Source organism: Centruroides sculpturatus, unplaced genomic scaffold (genome assembly GCF_000671375.1).
Source record: "Centruroides sculpturatus isolate CEXI.00-Female unplaced genomic scaffold, Cexi_2.0 scaffold1724, whole genome shotgun sequence".
Taxonomy (NCBI): Eukaryota; Metazoa; Arthropoda; class Arachnida; order Scorpiones; family Buthidae; genus Centruroides; species Centruroides sculpturatus.
Window position 1 is genome coordinate 113990 of NW_019386173.1, and position 23079 is coordinate 137068.

Genomic DNA, 23079 nt, shown 5'->3' on the forward strand with positions numbered 1-23079 from the left:
AGAGAAAAACTCATTAATTAATTAGGTAAAATGATTTTAATATTTTCAGATTAATCAGGTGTACCATGAGTTTATGTAACTTTATGGCAGATCAGTTGGTCTTATAACACATAGCATCACCACCAAAAATTGTGGCTAACTGCAATTTTGCATATATAGACAGACCTTATCAAAATGGGATAAAGTAGCAACATGAATTAATATTTTTTAATTCCAGTTGCCACTTCATTAAATTATGCATAAAACTATGTTTAAACAGATGTCTGATATAAAAAGAAATCAGGAATGGTAAAGGTTGCAAACCTAAAAGGTACAGAAAAAAAACTAGTGCTTTAGATGGTATGAAAGGAATATACTCACAAGATGGAGGTTTGAAGAGAATAAATTACAGGAAGAACAAGTTGGTATGTTTAGAAATAAGACAACTTATTAAAGACAGCAAAATCAGAGAAGTTATATGATAGTTATATAGGTAAGTTATAGAATAAAGGAATCTTTAACAGTGGGCATTCTTTCAACTTCTTGAAAGAATGCCCACTGTTGAAAGAATGCTAGCATTTTTGTTCCAGTTGGCCATCTTCAGGCATGGACAGTTGAAAGCGGATTACCTATGTCAGTAAAGAAAGATTCATTACTAAAGTTTGTGATACCAGCATTCCACTTTCAACACCTGAAAGGATCTTGTGGAACCAAGAGAAAAATTTTACCATCACTTAAAAGTGCATTGATCAACAGTCATTGTGGTTAACTCGAATGATTAGTGCACATCTGATAGGTTATGTTCTTAAGTATTTAAAGAAATTTAACAAGAAATGCTCTTTAAGGTATTGAAAAATTTTATTAGCTCAAAATTATAGGTTTTTATAATTTACAGACTCGCTAAAATTTTCTTCTTTTGAACTGCCTGCATCAATAGTCAGACAAAGATTAAAAAGCTGTTTCTGTACATCCCGAATGACATATGGATAATGCAAGGTAAAGCTATAAAGACTGGCTAATGTTCAATAAATTACATTGACATCAAGAATAAATGAATTTTTTCTTATAATGTGTCACATAATGAGAAATAATGAGTGACTCACTCACACAGTTTACAATTTGATTAATAAATCCGTAGATAGTAGAGACTAGTCTGTACTTACTGCTTTATTTGAACTGATCGTATATATAACTGTACCAAAAAATTAAACTGGAAAAAAATCATATCAAAACTACGAATAAATTTTTTTAATAGTGAACTTTGAATCTCTCCAATGACGTCTTGATACAACTAGAAAATAATGTTAAACTATAAATACTTACTGCTAATGACAAAATATTCTTGAGATGCATAAATTACATGATGAAATAGTACACATCCTTTAAATATTCTTTTGTTAATCCTAATGTAATCTATCATTTCTGCTCAATAACTGGAAAGAAGTGCATGTAAAATCCTTCCAGACTTCATGTTCGTAAAGTCAAAATCAGAAATTTTTTTATTCCTTGTGGAATTCAGTTCATGAGAAGGCAAAAACCAACATTTATTGGATTCCTTCTACAAATTATAGAATAAAAAACCGAAACAAAATTACTAATAAAAAAAAGCATTGATGTGATATCTAATTGTAGCTTTTTCAACAGCATCCAGATCCCTGTGTTTTGATTGGAGTACTGGCATTTGGGTTGATTTTACTTCCTGTGCTGAGATCACTAGTGGATAGTGGGCCCATCCTGTTCTTAATTTCCGCTGCCATTGTCATAAAAACATTTTCTACATTGGTAGCATTCTTAGCACTTGTCTCGAGAAATGGTATCCCAAGCTGATCGGCAAATTCCTTAAAAAAAATAATAGATTTAATATCTAACAGTAGATATTTTTTAAAGTAAACAAAACAAACCAACCTTTGCCGAAGCAAAATCCACCACTTTTTTGAGTGTCAGATCACTTTTGTTTCCAACTAAAAGCTTATTTACGCCTTCGCAAGCATAACGTTCTATTTCCTGAAGCCACTGCTTTACATTATTAAATGATTCCTAACAAGAGGATATAAATTCAAATTATTAAATTAAAAACATTGTATATGTTAATGTTTCCATATAATGGCTTACTTGATCTGTAACATCATAAACAACTATTATTCCATGTGCTCCTCTGTAGTAACTTGATGTTATAGTTCTGAACCTTTCTTGACCTGCAGTATCCCACTTTAAAAAAATTCACACAAACTTATTAACTAATATTAAACTAAATCTAATAACAATATCTTTTACAAGTACATATTTCAATTCCATGTATTTTTGATTGCATAAGAGTTTAATGTTTGAATTTATTTCTTCCTGCCAAACACACAACTTTTTGTTTGCTCATTTAATGATGAAGATAATGTAAAATTAGTTATTAACACAACTAAAGAACTAATTTGGGATGGTTTTAAAGTATATATGTTACTGTGAAAGACCGAAATTAGAGAATGTTGATATTCTCCGGTGAATATCAACACATACAAAATAAGTCAGTGAAAGACCGAATATTTGGTTATATTATTATACATTCAAAACAATCGCCAGTGTATGTTGACAAGCACAGATAAACTTTGGAGGAGGTCAAAATGACATCCCAGAAGCCGATGTCAACAGATTCATCGCAGTTTCCTTCTGCTCAAATTGGTGATACCATACAAATACAAGTTCATGATGTCGACCGTGGCCATACAGATGCCGAAAATGTGTTGGCGGTTGTTGTTGGAATAGAAGACTCCAACTTTTATAAATTAGCAAACAAAAATGGTACCCTCAAGCAGCTTTATACCCATGATCAGTTCATAATTTGTAAAAAAAAGTTACTTTCCATAGATGAGATTTCTTCTCAAGAAATATTGCCGAGAGAAGCAACTGCAGCTAATTCGAAAAATGGAGGGCAAGGCTATACATGCTGTCATTGCAAAAAGAAGTGTTCCACGAATAAATGTAGTTGTAAAAGCAAGGGACTCTTGTGTAATTCAAAGTGCCATAACAGTTTAAGTTGTTGCAATAAATAAGATTGTATAACATTAATCACATAATTTATGTGTAAGTTTATTATTGTATTATTTTCTTTAATGATATAGAATGTACTGTTCATTTTAGGTTCAACAGTTTATTTACATGTGCTCTTACTTAAGCTTTCTCCTATTTTGACATATTAGAAAGTTGCATTTTTGTCTTAACGTAATAAAAATATTTATATTCAACATTCACCATCAGTGTATGCTGAATATCGACATTTGCCGGTGTAAGTGAGAAATAATGATATTTAGCAAATATTTCATACATACACAAAACGACTGTGTGAATGCTGACATTCACCAGATATCAGTCATTCACAGTAACATATATATTTCATGCTGGATAAAGCTTGAAGTTGACTGAGGGCCATAAATGTAAGGCATCTCCAGTCATCACAGTGATTGATCAATAAGATTATATCATCTAATAAAATATAAAAGATCAGACAGAGATCATGTAGCATAAAATGATAACACATCTATACAGTAAGAAAAAGTTTTGGGTTATAGTTCTATCCTTACAGCAATCTTCTCTTTCAGAATCTTTAAATTAATTCATTCAGTTAATTATAATTATCAAATTTAAATAATATACAATATGAACCAGCCTAACTGCCTACTCTCAGCCAAATTACACTATTCAATCATTTATTTATTACTTCTATTATTAATCTCAAATTTAATTTTGTTCTATCTGTTTAAATATTCAAAAATTTAAAATACAATTTTATGGTCAGAAATATATGATTAGCATAATGCATGGCTGACATAAACTTGTAAAAATAACACAAACTTAAAAAATTACATGTATATTGTTGTGACATTAAAAATTGCAGCCTGGCATTATGACAATCTTATTTTAATTTTAAAATCATGTAACTCAGTCCAGACAAGCTTCTTGTCTGGACTGGAATATTATAAATCAATCATCTCCAGCCCCTAAGCTTTCCATATTTAGTCTAAAGTTTCATCTACTTAATTCCATTCTCAAGATTAATGAAGGACAGATGGACAGAAAGATAATTTTCTTGCAACTTCCATAGCAAAACTGTGGAAATCTTTACTTAATTGTACTATAAACAAGTACACAAAAATTTAAATTTCCTTTTTTCTCTGACTTGTGGAGGATTATTGACGTCTTAACTGTAAAACATTTAATAAAAAATGAAGTAGAATCAAAAATTAAAGGTCGAAAAAACAAACCAGTTTCCAGCAAAGAGAAACACTTTTTTATTGTAAACTTCCCCCAAATGCATTTTTCCAGCTACACTGTCCTCCTCAGTAGGGTAAATTAAAGTATGCAATACAACAAACATCCACAAGTAATTTCCCACTCTGCAATTACAACTTATTTATATCCGACAAGATTTACCCAGCATGCTGCTGGTACTACACTGGTATTTAAATTTACAGAGTTAGCTTGCATAACAATTGCAAAATGTTCTTTTAATCTTCTTTTCACCATATTATTTTCCCTGTATATTATTTTTTTATTTTATCTATGTGAAGTGGGAAATTACTACCAAGGGTCCATTTGACAATGTTCTGTTATACTTTGCTGATTTGGAAACTGTACATGCTCATAAAAAACAAGTTTTCACTTATGTCTACAAGACACTCCTCATGTTTATTCCTATGATTATAATTATCGGAATAAACTCTAAATAATTCTCTATTTATAAAGATGACAAACATTTAAATTAGTGGGTTGTAATTCCATTTATTATGCAAATCTTTAGAATTATACAAATAAAATTTTAGTTGGGAAATGATAAGATAGCAGTTTGGATCTAAATATAATTTTAATGCCCAAAAAAATTCTAAACAATTAACAAAATATGGAAAATTATGTACCAGCTAAATATAACTATAAATCCAAAATTATCTCATGCTTCATCATAAGTTGTTATATCAGTCAATATTAAATTTCATCCATTTCATTCAAATAAAAGTTTGAAAGTTTTGATCAGAGTTAACTTTCTTCACATATGAAATGTAATATTTCAATGAGTTTAAACTCTAGTTAACTTCATTTAACTTAAACAACTTATGAGTCTTTAAACTAATTCAACTAACTAGCTCTGTTTATAATACAACTGCTAAAATATAACTAGTTAAACTCTTAACCTTTCTACTGTAGTAGTAGTATTAAAAGGCAGAATGAGAGAATATAAGACAATAGCTAGAAATTATATATGTTTTTTCCAATGCACCAACAAAGTTGATGTCAACAGTAGTTGTTTACTAAATGTATTTAATTTTGGCTTTTGTATATATTTACATTTGTTTATCACTTTCAACAGCAATTTTTACAGGAAAAAGTATCTAATTCTTTTTGTCAGGAGTTGTATAATGGTTTTAAAACTGTAATAAAACAACCAGTATGTATATGTATGTGTGTTTTGTTTATAAACAGAAAGAATCATCATTATCTACTTAGAAATTGCAGATATTTACAACAACTCACAATTGAAATTTAGCAATTTTCATACAGTTTATTTTCTTCCAAGCTGTTCATTTTAAACATAAACTATTCTTGTATATATGTTTTATTAATTAATAAACACCAAACAACTACCAGATTCCATCAGGCTATTTTAATTATAATTATTAATTGATGTTGTCGAAACCGTGTTGTATTTGCTTATTGTGTACAGGTACAATGAAGTGACGTTTTTCTCAACACTGGGCTAGTTGAATCTTTTATTTAGTTAGAACGTTTTTTCCATACATCAACGTTTCGGGCATCAGCCCCTCTTCAGCTAACTAAATATATATAAAAATATTTAACAGGACACAAATAAAAACCAAAAAACTCACATAAATTCTTTGTAAACCATACCTCATTTCAGCATGGACACTGCACATACAGTAGAAATCAGACTACACTTAGGTTTTTTTAACATTTTCAATATCAATTTTTTATCACAATTTTAACTATACAGGTTAAAAACAAAACCTTTTCTACATTTTATCACATAAACAAGATAAACTCTGCAGATTTTAAAAAACTAAAACTTACAAATTTCAAAAGTCTTTTTTTGCCACCTCGTCGACTGATCCGACAATTTGCATATAGCACTATGTGCCGTAAGTTATACTAGTTAACAAATTAATCGACAAACATTTGAAAATCCCTAAGGAAATTACAAAAAAAATTTTTAATTTTTTTATACAATAAATCACTATTTCTCTTAAAGTTTACTCTGCATATTTTCTTATTATCTAATTTACATATGACGTTAATACAGAACATTGTTTCATTAAATAATTCTTTTTTACCATTCTATTATTATAAATTGTATTAATCTAGTACATTTCATTATAATATTTTTAACCAATTTTCATGAATTTTAACACTTAAGTTTTTATTTATACAGCCTTGGTTTTTGTTTCGTAATATTTCCACACTTTCTTTAAATTTTCTGTCATAAATCCGTTTTTCTTTATGTAAAATTTGTATATTAGATTGGTTTATATTACAATTATTGATTACACAATGATCATAAAAAGCGGAGTTCAGACGACTATATTTTAAATCGGATATGTGTTCTTTAACACGTGTTTTTAATGTTCTTTTTGTTTCTCCTATGTAAAAACTGTTATTCTTACAAGTACAGGGTATTTTATAGACAACATTTTTAATTTCATTTTTATCCTCTATATTATTTGTTGAACATTGTTTCTTATTTAATCTAGATATTAAATTTTTATAATTTGGTGCGAGCTGTATGTTATTTTTCCTAAGTTCTTTATTAATTTTTTCATATACATGTTTTATATATGGAAAGCTTAAGTATTTAATTTTCTTTTCTGCATCTTTTTTGGAAGGAAAAGGAACTTTATTATCTATGTTTTTTTGCCAATTGTTGATTAATCTTGTAGGATATCCATTCAAACTAAATTTCTTTTTTAGACTGTTTATATATTTCTGTTTTGTCTCTTGTTCACTGGTTCTACTAAGTATATTCGTATATTCCATATAAAAGATATTCTTTTTTATATGTAAAGGGATATTCGAACGGTAATTCAATGTCTTGTTGACTGAACATTGTTTTCTAAAAGGTTCAAGTATTAATTTTCTTTCTCTCCGTTTAATCATCACATCGAGGTATGCTATGCTGTTATCAGTTGTTTCTTTTTCTATAGTAAACTTGATTTCATTATGGATACCATTTATTAATTCTTCTATCTTGTCTGTTGTTATTTCAGCTTCATTATATACTATTAGTATGTCATCAACATACCTTCTATAGAAATTTATGCCTAAAATATTTTTTATTTTCATGTCAATTTCAATCATTATTAATTCCGCTAATTTCGGTCCTATAACTGACCCCATACTAATGCCATCTTCTTGCGTGTAATATTTATTATTTAATTCTAAATAGTTACTCTTATAGGCAAACTCAATCAAATCTATAATATAAGGTTCTACATTCATTTTGTTTAACTGATTGTTAATCAATTTCCATGTGATTGACGGATACATTTCAACAACATCAATACTAGCTAGCTTAGATGTATTATTTATCTGAACTTTTTTTAATTCTTGTAAAAATCCTTCCATATTTTTAATAGAATAAATTGAGTTTTCATAATCTTTAAGTTTTTCTTTTAAATATTTCTCTAAGTTATACAGTACAGTAAATTTGAAGTCAACAATTGGTCGTACCTTTTCATTTTGTTTATGAGTTTTTAGTTGAATGTTTAGTCTAGGGGTTCTTTCGTTATCTTCAGATAGTATAAATATCTTTTCGTTTTTTGTAACCTCTTTTTGTTTGTGTAGTATATTAATTCGTTTTTTTAATTCTTCATATATTATTTTTCTTGGATTTATCGGTAGTTCTCTGAAATTTTTCTTATTTATGATTTCTAATTTTTTCATTATTATCCAGTCTTTAGTTACAACTACAATTTGTTTTGACTTATCTGCTTTTATTATATTAAGGTTGTTGTCATTTAAGTACTTGTACAATTTTTCTATTTCAGCATTGTATTTGTAATAGTTTTTATCTCTGATTATTGTTCTATCCTTTTGTCTTATAATATGATGTTTTATGATATTACTTAAATTGGTTTTCATTATCTCAGAGTCTACTTCAGTCAATCCTGCACAAGTTTTATCTAAGGTCGGTATTATATCTATTGTTCTCCAATTATTAGGACCATTAAAGTCTAATCCTTTTTGCATGATTTCCAGAATATCTTCAGGGATCGTGTATTTTGTTTTATTTAACACAAGGGACTTTTTCCACTCAGATATTTCTTCGATAGACGGAATCAGAAGACTGAAGCGTAACCTACAAAAATATAGAAAACAAAAAAATCAACAAGAAAACGAAGATATTAAAACCTCTTATACCAATAGTATCGATAATTACAAAACGGCTAAAAGTATAAAATTAATAGAAAAGTTTAAATATCCGTCTATCGAAGAAATATCTGAGTGGAAAAAGTCCCTTGTGTTAAATAAAACAAAATACACGATCCCTGAAGATATTCTGGAAATCATGCAAAAAGGATTAGACTTTAATGGTCCTAATAATTGGAGAACAATAGATATAATACCGACCTTAGATAAAACTTGTGCAGGATTGACTGAAGTAGACTCTGAGATAATGAAAACCAATTTAAGTAATATCATAAAACATCATATTATAAGACAAAAGGATAGAACAATAATCAGAGATAAAAACTATTACAAATACAATGCTGAAATAGAAAAATTGTACAAGTACTTAAATGACAACAACCTTAATATAATAAAAGCAGATAAGTCAAAACAAATTGTAGTTGTAACTAAAGACTGGATAATAATGAAAAAATTAGAAATCATAAATAAGAAAAATTTCAGAGAACTACCGATAAATCCAAGAAAAATAATATATGAAGAATTAAAAAAACGAATTAATATACTACACAAACAAAAAGAGGTTACAAAAAACGAAAAGATATTTATACTATCTGAAGATAACGAAAGAACCCCTAGACTAAACATTCAACTAAAAACTCATAAACAAAATGAAAAGGTACGACCAATTGTTGACTTCAAATTTACTGTACTGTATAACTTAGAGAAATATTTAAAAGAAAAACTTAAAGATTATGAAAACTCAATTTATTCTATTAAAAATATGGAAGGATTTTTACAAGAATTAAAAAAAGTTCAGATAAATAATACATCTAAGCTAGCTAGTATTGATGTTGTTGAAATGTATCCGTCAATCACATGGAAATTGATTAACAATCAGTTAAACAAAATGAATGTAGAACCTTATATTATAGATTTGATTGAGTTTGCCTATAAGAGTAACTATTTAGAATTAAATAATAAATATTACACGCAAGAAGATGGCATTAGTATGGGGTCAGTTATAGGACCGAAATTAGCGGAATTAATAATGATTGAAATTGACATGAAAATAAAAAACATTTTAGGCATAAATTTCTATAGAAGGTATGTTGATGACATACTAATAGTATATAATGAAGCTGAAATAACAACAGACAAGATAGAAGAATTAATAAATGGTATCCATAATGAAATCAAGTTTACTATAGAAAAAGAAACAACTGATAACAGCATAGCATACCTCGATGTGATGATTAAACGGAGAGAAAGAAAATTAATACTTGAACCTTTTAGAAAACAATGTTCAGTCAACAAGACATTGAATTACCGTTCGAATATCCCTTTACATATAAAAAAGAATATCTTTTATATGGAATATACGAATATACTTAGTAGAACCAGTGAACAAGAGACAAAACAGAAATATATAAACAGTCTAAAAAAGAAATTTAGTTTGAATGGATATCCTACAAGATTAATCAACAATTGGCAAAAAAACATAGATAATAAAGTTCCTTTTCCTTCCAAAAAAGATGCAGAAAAGAAAATTAAATACTTAAGCTTTCCATATATAAAACATGTATATGAAAAAATTAATAAAGAACTTAGGAAAAATAACATACAGCTCGCACCAAATTATAAAAATTTAATATCTAGATTAAATAAGAAACAATGTTCAACAAATAATATAGAGGATAAAAATGAAATTAAAAATGTTGTCTATAAAATACCCTGTACTTGTAAGAATAACAGTTTTTACATAGGAGAAACAAAAAGAACATTAAAAACACGTGTTAAAGAACACATATCCGATTTAAAATATAGTCGTCTGAACTCCGCTTTTTATGATCATTGTGTAATCAATAATTGTAATATAAACCAATCTAATATACAAATTTTACATAAAGAAAAACGGATTTATGACAGAAAATTTAAAGAAAGTGTGGAAATATTACGAAACAAAAACCAAGGCTGTATAAATAAAAACTTAAGTGTTAAAATTCATGAAAATTGGTTAAAAATATTATAATGAAATGTACTAGATTAATACAATTTATAATAATAGAATGGTAAAAAAGAATTATTTAATGAAACAATGTTCTGTATTAACGTCATATGTAAATTAGATAATAAGAAAATATGCAGAGTAAACTTTAAGAGAAATAGTGATTTATTGTATAAAAAAATTAAAAATTTTTTTGTAATTTCCTTAGGGATTTTCAAATGTTTGTCGATTAATTTGTTAACTAGTATAACTTACGGCACATAGTGCTATATGCAAATTGTCGGATCAGTCGACGAGGTGGCAAAAAAAGACTTTTGAAATTTGTAAGTTTTAGTTTTTTAAAATCTGCAGAGTTTATCTTGTTTATGTAATAAAATGTAGAAAAGGTTTTGTTTTTAACCTGTATAGTTAAAATTGTGATAAAAAATTGATATTGAAAATGTTAAAAAAACCTAAGTGTAGTCTGATTTCTACTGTATGTGCAGTGTCCATGCTGAAATGAGGTATGGTTTACAAAGAATTTATGTGAGTTTTTTGGTTTTTATTTGTGTCCTGTTAAATATTTTTATATATATTTAGTTAGCTGAAGAGGGGCTGATGCCCGAAACGTTGATGTATGGAAAAAACGTTCTAACTAAATAAAAGATTCAACTAGCCCAGTGTTGAGAAAAACGTCACTTCATTGTGCCTGTACACAATATAATTATTAAATTTAGTAAGAGATGGTGCATAACATCTCCCTCTAGGACAATTTATTTAGAAATTAATTAAATTTAAACACAGATAAATAGCCCAATGAAATCCAGTAGTTGCTTGGCATAATACAAATTTATCGAGTTTTAGAGATGTTTGTTTATAATTAATTAATAAACGATCTAAAAAATTACTTACTATCTGTAATTTTATCGTTTTACCATCCAGTTCTATTGTTCTAATTTTCTAAACAAAAAAATAATATATAAAATAAATAACTTTTATAGGAAAAATATTTATAACAAATTTCAATAAAACTTACAAAGTCCACTCCAATTGTGCTGATGTAACTTTCTGTGTAAGTATCATCCTGAAATTTGAATAATAATTAAACTAGTTTCCTCAAAATTTATATAAATAAAGAAAAAAACACTAACAGCAAAACGTAGTAATAAACATGACTTTCCAACTCCAGAATCTCCAATAAGGAGGAGTTTGAATAAATAATCACTGAAAAGAAAAAAAATAATTCAATTATCTTCAAGGAAATAAATTAACAATTTGTCATATTATAGGTTTATGATAAAATTTTAAAATAAATTTTACTTGGAAAATTTACTAATTATTACAAATTTTTATTGATAAAACTATTTGATAATTCAGCTTTCTAGTTCCAGTAGTTTTTTCTCTACAAGCACCTGCAGTGCTGGAAAGAGGAAGAGGAGAAGAAAATACAGCTTTTCTGGTGATTTTTGCACTTTTCAATTGCTTATATTTCGGCAACCGCATTACAGAAAATCTTAAAATTTTGCATAATACCTAAAAAAAACATTTTTTTTTTGAACAATATACTCAGAATTACTTCAGTTGTTTGGGTAGAGAATCAGCCCCCAAAAATCAGCAACTCTAATTCCTGTATATATAGTAAGCATCAAAATCCTCCCAAAGTTTGCTATTTTTCTATGCTATGTACAAATACTTTTTGATATTGAAAATTAAAAGGATCAGCTGTAAGATTATTACAATATTTACATAATGGCAAAAAAAAATTAAAATAATTTCCATATTTTTAAAATGTTTATGGTGTATAAATTCTACTTGTTGCATTGGCAGGATTTTCATGCATAAATTAATTTGTTATAACATCAATGCAATGTTAAACAATGTAACTTCACGCATATTAATGAAATATTAGCATATATATATATGCACGTGAACTGCTGCTTGATATACATCATCATTAAGCTTTTTAGTAAGAAGAAACACTGTATTATGGACATGCTTAAGAAAAGTTTTTCTATTGAGAAAACAGCATTAGAAGTAGGTAGTGGGTATTCAAGTATATCCAGAATAAAAAACAGTGAGCTACTATATCACAAAAATTTAAAAGCTAGCAGGAAGAAAACATTGAGTGCCAAAACAGAAATGTTTGTTAACAAGTAGACGTTACAATACATCATCACAAGTAAAGAGGGAATTGAAATATGGCTTAGAAACAGAAGTGAGTACTTCAACTATCTGCAGATGTCTAAAACATAACAATTTATTAAAAGCCCGAGAAGCCTAAACTTATCAAATTACATAAACAGAAACATCTTCATTTTGCCAAATATTATAAAGACTGAATCTTAGAAGATTGGAAGAAAATTGTATGGTCAGATGAATGCAAAATTAATAGAGTTGGTTCAGATGAGCAAAAATGGATAGGACTACATTAATGAAGTCTATAATTGAGCAAAATTGAAATTTGGTGATGAGTGTCTTATGGTCTAGGGTTGTATTACCTATTTTGGTCTGAAATGCTATGTTCTATATCTAATAGAATGAATAGTGTTATTTACACTGAGAAACTTGATAATTATTTGTTAAAATCTGTTGATTATTACTACATTGATAGGAACTCTTCATTTATCAGCAGGATAATGATCCAAAACATACACTCAGGAGGGCAATGACATGGCTTCGGGATCAAAATACTTGTATTAGACTGCTTGAGTGGCCACTTAAATCACTGATCTTTACCTGAATGAACACATCTGGTCTCTTCATAAACATCTCTTATCTGAATATGCAGCTCCACCCGAAAGCATTCACCAATTACCGGAATGTGTACAGGATGAGTGGAACAAAATAACATTGCACGATTGCAGGATGATTATTATAGTATATCTTGGCAGATAAGAAGACAGTTGAATCATAAAAAAAGGCCCCCCAAAATCCATGGTCGTCTTATAGGACAGATACAAAAAAAAATTAAATTAAAATAGAAATTTATATAAATTAAAACCATTATAAAAAGACAGACAAACCGTAATTATTTACTAGAAGAGAGTAAGGTATGTGCACAAAATAGACTAGCCCATATGATGTTTTTGTGAATACTCAAGGTCATTACCCGAATGCCGAATCAGTGCCAATGTTTGCAACAATTGCAAGGCAGTGCTGCCAGATTCAAGAAAATAAAATTTGCTAATTTGAAAAATTATAGATAGGGCATAATTCCGTATATTCTATACAGTATTATTATTCAGATGATGATTGCTGATCTAAACTAAATTCATAGGCCATTGATAGTTTGGGAATCATCTTATAGGACAGATGTGCTAAAACTATAAAACTTTGACGAAAATTTATACCTCATCTTATCTGCCGAGATATACGGTAATTCTATGCCTGACACAGGGTGACAAGATGGACCACATCCTGAAAATTTCTTGGGAGTTTTTTGGTTTGTTTGTCTGGTACCTTTGTGTAGCAAATTCATCTGCAAGTACCATCACAATTTCCCTCTAAACCAAATATACACACATGTATACTTCATGTTTATTCTTATTTTTCACTCTCATTTTTTGTATAATCAATCTGTATCATCACTAATATTATTAAATATTTGTATTTGAAATTTTATAATTATTCCTATCTATACAGGGTGTTTTTTTAGAGGTATACAAATTTAAAATGAAATAAAACACATAAAAATAATGTTAATGGCCATGGTGTTGGATTTATTTAAAAGTTAATTTTATGCCATTAGTGTTTAAACATGATTTTGGGCATATGGGCGCCACGGCTGGCTCGAATGAAGTGCAGTCAGGAAGAACAATTTTCAACCACTTTATCGAGCAACTGGGGTCATATATCGGCAATAACACAGAGAATGTTGACTTCCAAGTGGTCCAACGTCTGTGGTTTATCAGCATAGACTAGTGATTTCACATATCCTCAAAGAAAGTAATCCATAGGTGTGAAATCACATGATCGTGGAGGCCAGTTTACAGGTCCATTACACAAAATTATGCGCTCATCAAATGTTTCCTGCAATAAATTGGTGGTGTCACGCGCTGTGTGGCATGTTGCGCCATCTTGTTGAAACCAAAGCTCTGCCACATCAATACCATTCAACTGAGGAATGAAGTCAGCAATCATGGCTCCAAAAATGCTCTCCATTGATGGTAACATTCTGGCCAGCATCATCTTTAAAGAAATATGGACCTATGATTCCACCTTCCCATAAAGCACACCAAACAGTGACTTTTAATGGATGTAAGTTACTCAACATTCGCCATGTTATTGCCAATATATGGCCTCAGTTGCTCATTAAAGTGGTTGAAAATTGTTCTTTCCAATTGCGCTTCATTCGAGCCAGCCGTGACACCCATATGCCCGAAATCATGTTTAAACACTAATGGCATAATGCTGTGGATGTTGTAATAGTAGACAGATTAATGAACGATCCGTACATTATAAAACATGTGATTGCACAATTATGTTGGATAATTTGGTCAATATTGAAATATTAAGATTTTTTTCATTTGTCCAAAATTGATTACAACAGATATTTGGCCCTCTAAGTCTTCCTAATGATATAAATATTCAAGAAATTACTTAAAATTATTAAACAAAGACCCAGTATACAAGAAAATGATACAGATATGGGTTCATTTGAATAAAAGGATTTATTCGAATAATGGTTAAGTGAGTTACTTTAATTAATTAGCAAAACAGTCACAATCGCCACCTTCTCGTTACTTAAGTCAGCCATCTTGAAAAGTGACCTCTCAATGAAAGCGTTTCTGTTCTCTACAAAACGTAATGTCAGATCATTCAATAGAGGGTCTCAACGGAAAATTCACTGTTGAGTCAACCGTTGAATATAGAAACGTACATCTTGTCACAATGGGAGACTATATCCTCTATCAGAAATATAGTATATGAACCACATCCTCTATTGAAACTGTATTTTGTATAATGGACAAGCATTCTATATATTTAATCATAATAATTAAATATATGAGAGTCACATTAAGCTGCAGTTTGACCATTATAGCTATATAATTTAAAGTGTGTTCAGATCCAGTAAAAAAAAAATATACAAAAATACATTGTTAGAGATTCATTTATGTCTACTTCTTTCATTCTAAAATTTATAGTTTAAATCAGGGGTCGGCAACCTTTTTTGGCTGCATGTCAAAATTAACCAAAATATGTGTATTAAGACGACATTTCGGGTCAGTGGTATTTTCATTCATAATCTTCTGATTTTTCCAAATCTTTGCACAGTCTTGTCCATATGCTAAACTTTTAAAATCAATCATTTCTAGACTAAAATTGCCAACTTTAAGATATTAAAAATGCTGCAAATTTAAAACATTTTCTTCTATTTTCACCAAATTTGTCATGTTTGTTCAGTCATAACTCTATTGTTTGTAACTACAATGTTCACTATTTTACCACAAGAGATCTCCATCAGTTCAACAAAATATATAGGTATGGAGCCTATAGTAGCTATTTTTGTCATTTCTGATCAGAAATCTTTTGAAAAGAGAGAGAGAATATATTGAACAAAACTTCAAAGAATTTTACATCAAATTATAAAAATTTTCACCAAATTCAAGTACAATGAGGCCCTTTTCACATGATTTGGTTTGAAACCATTACCGTGGATAGCAGTATATAAACAAGGTAGCTAATCACAACATGCATATGATATTTTTTATATTTTCAATTAGTTTGTTTTTATATTTGGTTATGGCAGTGGTTCATGACAGACCAGACAGATGCCATTTGTCTATAATACATATATGAAAAATCACTGGATACATCTGGAAAATATAGAATGAACTTTGGTAGGAGCATTGTCTATTTTATTTAACAAGATCAGGCAGGATAAGTCTAAATGTTTTAATTACTTTCATATGTCAGTGTCAATGTTTAATGAATTATTGAATCATTTGTACAATACTTTCCTTCAGTCACAAAAATCCTGTGGCCCTTTGAACTTTAGCAACAATTTTGTTTTTGCATTTACTGCTGCTGTTTGCCTAATTCAGCCGCTATTTGTGACGAAGAACATGCAAACTTCATGAATGAGAATAAACTATACATTATTAATTTTCATATCATTAGCATATTTTAGTATCTACTGTTCAGGGGATATAGAGTATGTTGTACTCAGAATGCTAAAAGTTTACAATTCTATAAGAAAAGTGCATACAACCCATCAGAAGCATACAAAATTCACTTATGGCCCATATCCAGAAGACTTCTCATCACTACTTTACTTTGTCAAAATTCTAAAGTCACAAATTCAGTTCTACCAATTTACTGTCAAATTTCAAGATTTATGTTCTAGTAAACTTTTATCCCACAAAACAGGTCTTTCTTTGAGTAAATTTATTAGCAATTCAACAATTACTTCCAAATCTTCCATTTTAACCAGAAGAAAATATAACATATCTTACAAGATATAGGCCCAGCAAGAAAATCTGACATGTAAAAGAGTTTAGACATATCCACATCTTGCACTAACTGGATAGATATAAATCACACCTTTAAAAATTCCAGCAAAGAATTTAATAAAATAATGATGTTTTCAATCAGTTATGATAGAAAAGAAAAATAGAAATATTTTTGTTCTCTGAAGAAAGAAGAAAATAACTGAAGTAAAGAGCGTAACTGAAGGTGATCAGTGAAGCTTATCAAAAACATCATTATTTTATTGAGTTCTTTTCTGGATTTTTTAAAAGTATGATTTTTTATGAGTATAGACATACATAGTAATCTCGTAATATATGAGAAAAAACCATATGAAACTCAGGAAATGCAAAACTTGCCATGTATGGCATTTAATAGTAACTATATTGTGTGAAACACTTCATAGAAATCATTGTTGAGGTGCTGTGACTACCCATAGTCACAATTTAAAACCAGATCATGTGGCAGAGCCTAAGCTCCCACTTTAATAGACTAATTATGTAAAAGATATCTGCTATTGCTGAAAGTACATTAAATAGAATATATTTTAAACACTTATCTTAATAAATTTATCATGAACAGAATGTATTAAAATGTTATAATGTTCAAATATGAATAAAATATAATCTACGAGTTACTGAATACACCCCACTAAAACATGTGTTACAGATATACAAATAAATTTATAACAGGAGCAAATTATTATTTTAGTTACACACCAAATATTATACAATATAATAAATGGAGTGTTTTCACTATTAATGATGACTGGTTAACTTTTAGCATGCTCTATTTGTAATAAAAAGTAAACAAAAGTTCTAACTTATTCCTTTAGGATAGAAGTTTTTTGTCCATTAAATTTGAAGTTTGTTAAATTGTAATCTGTTAAATCAAGGGCATAATGTATCAAGTATCTCTAAACCATTAATTTTTTTGATAATATTCCGAAATATTAGCATGCTGGGTTCATTCAATTTTTAAAACCTTTGTTTTGATAAATACTATGGGAATAAGATTTGGTCTTATTAACTTACTACAGGAAATTGATTAATACAAACATGAATGTAGAGAACTCCTTTACAAGAATCAGCAAATAAACAAGACTAAACTTCAGCTAATATTTTCAATCTTTCCAAGAGGTCATCAGACATGTTACATATATTCTTATTATAGTCTTTACTTAATTATTGCAAAGGAATGTAAAAATTCTACACACCATATCTAAGCAATGAAAGATATCAAATAGAATATACAGTACATGTCTATAATTATCTCATTACTTCAAATTTAAGCTGCACTTCAATGAAATCTCGCACCACTTCAAAATCTCGCTAGGGCAGCCTCTGGTTCGGCCTGTGAAAAAAGTTCTCTTTCCAATTCGACCCGGGGGCAAAAACTGTTGGCCACCCCTGCCTTAACCACTTGGCCTCCAAGCCACAAGATAGTACCTTCACTTCCACAACCATCCAGTAATCAATACTAAAATTAACAAGTTGTACTTAATACACTCATTAGTTTTAAACACAGCTTGAAATTATAGTTTGAAGTTTATCACTGACATACTGCAGAGAAGAGGATGGAGATATAAAAATTTTGAACTCTAAAGCTCTCGCGACTAATTCAGCCACTAGCCGAGAGAGAGGCGAGCCCATAGGTACTCCTGCTTTTGTAAACAAACGTTACCATTAAAACAAAAATAATTGTTTTCTGTAATTTGTAAAAGCATCTCCTTCATCCCAGTATCCATGGTACGCAACAATCAGTAAGGTGTTTACAAACATAACTACTTCAAAATAGGGCACTGACAAGTATCAATTTTGAAAGAAATGGTACAATTTCATAGGTATAGCCCCATTACTACTAGTTGTAACGGGGTCTACAATGAGCTCCGTATGTATCTCCCACTCGAGGCAAGCGGAAGATACGTACCGACTCGCCTCTCTTGGCTTTTTTGGCCGAATTAATCTCGAGAACTTACCCTTCAAAGTTTGTTAAGTTCGTATGACTTTTCTCATTTAATATTTAAGGAATGAATGAAGCATTGAAGATATTCAGCTGCAGAGCCGGCCCTACCATAGGGCGAACGGAGCAGCCGCTCCAGGCGCTAAGTCCTAGGGGGCGTCTCAGTGGTAAAGAAAATTAAAGGGTATAAATTAGGAGCAACCAAGGGGGGGGCGCCATAATAGGATCTCGCTCCATCCTAAAACTTGCCTCGGGCCGGCACTGTTCAGCTGTTTGGAAGAGAAAACATTATTTTTCTTCATTATTTACCTTTAAAAACTCTCAAATCAATAGAAATGTGTGAAATTCATGCTGAAAATAAGATTTAATAGCTTATAAATATTAAGTTTAACGATTTTTAATACATAAATACAATCTTCTGCATTTATATTTGCTTTAAAAGTACAATTTACACCATTTGAAAGCCATTTATATCTTTAAATGCAATTAAATGACCATTCAATGAGAATAAAAAAAAAAAAAACTTACTATTCTGGATTCATTTTATATATAAATTGGTAATTTCCCTTTTATTATATTATATTACAAAGGTAAGAACATTAAATAAGGACAATAAAACGATACGAAGATGATAAATGTCCTTCCAAACACCAAAACGCACTAGAAAGATGGCTGTTTGTTTTCCACTATCGTTTGGTACTAATTTCCCTTAAAATTTCCCTACTATTTTAATTATTTACCATTTAATACTACTAAAACAAGAAAAATACGTTTAAATTTTTAAATTAATAAATAGTATTAACATTAATTTTATGCTAAATTAAATATTTTGATGAAATTAATTCTATATTTTAATAGAAAATTTCCCTACATATGTCTCTAAATTAATTACAGTTTAATTTTTAAGCGTTTAAATATAATTTTAATAAATGGTAATTAAGTAGTAAACAAAATATGTTATTTTTTTATTTATGTACACTTATGTCATTATTATTTTTCAAAATTTCTAGAGTAATTTCGAAAATAATTTCCCTAAGTTGACAGAAATTTCTGTAAGTTATTTTATTGATTTTGTAACGTAAATGACGTAATCGCTCGCTGTAGGGAATGTTTTGCGATTGTATAATTTCTTTACCGGAAGTCAACATTTTTAATTTAATTTTTTTTTAATTTTAATTAGAATATTAAAAATTAAAAAGAGCGTTTTTACTTTTAATTTAATAAGTAATTTTTATTTAATATTATTTTAAATTCAACACTTATTACACACGTGATTACATGATCTGTGACGTTTCTCATTTTGAATTTAAAAAAAAACAATTTACTGTATTTAAACATTAATTAACGTATTGTTACGTCACTATTTTATTATTATTTTAAAAAGAAAATTGTCTAAATCTGCATCACTGCTGAAATTATTAAAAACAAATATTAAGATAATTAATTAAAATTTTTGTATAAATTATTTAATTGTTTTTATTAAATTCAATTCGTAATATGAGAATCGGGATTATTGATTTTTGGGTGGTTTAAATGCGTTTTATATTGAATTAAATAAAGATGCGTTTTAGTTTAATTATTGATTCCGTCGCTTTATAAATCTAAAAATATGCAGGTCAGACATCATAACGTACAAATCAGGTCAGACTTATTTAAAATAGAGATAACAAGATTGATTATTCTCGTGATTCTTGTGAGTTATCTCCATGCTTTCAAGCCATGAAAAGAATATAAAGTGTTTCATTAAATATTCTGATAATTATAAACATTATTTTTTTGTATTTACGTCCTAAGGCTTTTTATCTTAATACATTCGTCATAATTGTGGGTGCTTAACGGTGGCGTATTATCCTATGGGTAAAAAGTGTATTTGCAGGGGCTCCAAACTAATATTTTATATGAAAATCTTTCCCCAAAAAAAATGTCTCTGAAGAAAAATGAAGTCAATACTATATATGGGGCCCTCTAATTCAAATTTGCTTGGGCCTCATGAAGATATAAAGTGCCACTGGTGATGAAAAAAATGGATACTTTGTAGCACATGAGAGGAATTTTTTTATATTCGTGGCATGCTATGAAATCGCCTTCACTTTTGAGAAATTGATTTCTATATAATTCATTCATAAAAGTATCAATCATAGTTATAGAAATTCAAACACAATTACACAGTTTACTTATATGATTGGCAAAATATAGATCATTTAAAAACTTTGATTCTGATTGGCTATGTTGTGGTAGCAAAACCGGAATCACAGTTACTGGCAAAACGTAACCATTGATCCATTGTCAATGATGTCACGAAACCGTCGCTCATCGTCACACATGGCCAACAAAAGATATCGCTAGTGCCATCTGTTACTAAACGTTGAAAACAGATGACGTATGCATATATTAATACATCTACAGACACCTACCGCCTACAATGCTTAATTGAGGGTTTAGTAATAAAAATCACATTATTTTCCGATAGAAATAAACAAATTGGGACATTCGGAGGACGTTTTAAAAAGGAGTCACACTTAGCGGGTGTTCTTAAATGACGTCCACACTGGATGAGAGGGAAGGGTTAAAACTTCAATGGACGTCCGTTTTATTTCATTAAATTTTAGTTCAGTTTATACATTTTATTATTCATAAAGTGATAAAGATTTTGAGAGGAGTTGAGTTTTGTTGGACATCCGAAGAGGGGAGGGGTTACGGGAACTTGGACAAACTGGGAGAATGGGAAGACCGGGAGTAAAACTTTCAAGAAAAATGCAGACGTACCTCTTATGGACAACCTCTTATATTTTAGACCAAGTCTGTAAAAAAGGACTTGATTCTGGCTTTTTCCTGTAATGAATAGTACGACAAAGTAAAAATTATATTTGATATATAGCGGTTAGCAGTAAAGTAGGCCAAAGACGTCTCGTTAGTTGATTCCACGAATGGTTCAACTATAACTATGAAACGCTACTGAATATTTTTATGTTAATCAGTAAGAACACCTCACAATTATAACCATGGGGACTTTCCCGGTCCTATTCATGTTTGAAAAACTTATATAGGGTTTAGTTTCCCATAGAAAGTTTCTTCTTGAAAGGCATCTCTTGACAGATCGTCCACTTGTTGCGCTGTCTCATCCCATCAATCCAGTCCAATTAAAACTACAAATGACTGAACAACGTACATTAATTAATTTTTTTGCGAAAATGGTTCAAGATCCTTGGCAATGTAAAGTCGTAAGACTTTGGTTGGCTTATTTAAAAATCCAACTCTTATCCTTTGAGTACTAAACATACTTTTACCAATCCAATGTTTAAAAATAGATCTTCCGAAAAAATTTTTCTAATATTCAGTAAACATTATTGACACATTATTATCATTATTGACACAATGATAATAACGGCCGGATGGCCGAGTGGTCAAGGTGGCAGCCTACCGCTTTAGGGATGGAATCGAGATGGGTCGGAAAATCCCCAGGAATTTTTTAGGAGCTGCCCGTCCGGATATATCCGGTCGCTCCATTGTGGGATTTGCCAAATCCATCGTGGGCTTGCTACAAGAGGTTTGTTTGTTTTATTAAGTTACGTCAACGCAACACTTGAGCTATCTACCTAGGGGGGAATGCCTTTTAGGAGGTCTTTTTAAGGGTAACTGGCCCCTATTCAGGCGTTAAAGATATGGGGAAAACACGGAAAACTCCACGTGGCGAGCCCGTCCTGACGCGAACCCACGACCGAATTTCCAGTGTTCAGGGAACGAAACTGCTTAGCCACTGGTGGCCCGCTAAGAGGTTCTCTTTACGCCTGCGGGGCAAAACGAGTTTTAAAAAATACATTAAGTAGAAATGAGATAATACACGTAACATGATATAAACACGTTTATCTTCTTTAAAGTCGCATTGTCATTTTGTCACGTGTTATCATTAACACATCGTTAACGATTCGGAACTAAGAAAGACTACAGGCAATTCTGAAAGTCACATTGTTAAATATTTTCATAAAACAGAAAATTACAAATAATTTTAGCACAACTCTAAAAGCTTAATAAAACAATACTTTCATTCAGTGAATCGTTGTATATAACTGAAATTTACATAGCTGTATAATATATAGCAATATATTTATTTTCAATTTATATAGTATATATAAAATAAATATAAATGAAACGAAAAAATACACATATTTAACTCCTTTTGCTCTGTGGCCGCTAAGAGGGCGCATGTGTATGATCCCATTTGGGTAGACCCACAGTAGAGTTGCCGGGTGATGACTGATATACATCCTCTAACGTAAAGCAAA

At 29.7% G+C, this 23079-nt stretch overlaps 1 protein-coding gene and 2 long non-coding RNA genes across 3 annotated transcripts; 1 reads left to right on the plus strand and 2 right to left on the minus strand.

The window, feature by feature from the left end:
* Positions 1-818: 818 nt before the first annotated feature.
* On the minus strand, positions 819-19476 carry LOC111613913 (ras-related protein ORAB-1-like). Its single transcript, XM_023355263.1, has 7 exons — positions 19325-19476; positions 11518-11590; positions 11403-11450; positions 11279-11326; positions 2092-2187; positions 1885-2016; positions 819-1817 (listed from the first exon to the last, which is right to left on the minus strand). Exons 1-7 carry the CDS (start codon positions 19336-19338, stop codon positions 1617-1619), a joined length of 612 nt encoding a protein of 203 aa, XP_023211031.1. The 5' UTR covers positions 19339-19476; the 3' UTR covers positions 819-1616.
* On the minus strand, positions 5706-6203 carry LOC111613914. Its single transcript, XR_002754844.1, has 2 exons — positions 5869-6203; positions 5706-5792 (listed from the first exon to the last, which is right to left on the minus strand). It is a non-coding gene; the product is annotated as an uncharacterized LOC111613914 (long non-coding RNA).
* On the plus strand, positions 10548-11053 carry LOC111613915. The gene is made up of 2 exons (XR_002754845.1): positions 10548-10890; positions 10967-11053. It is a non-coding gene; the product is annotated as an uncharacterized LOC111613915 (long non-coding RNA).
* Positions 19477-23079: the final 3603 nt, after the last annotated feature.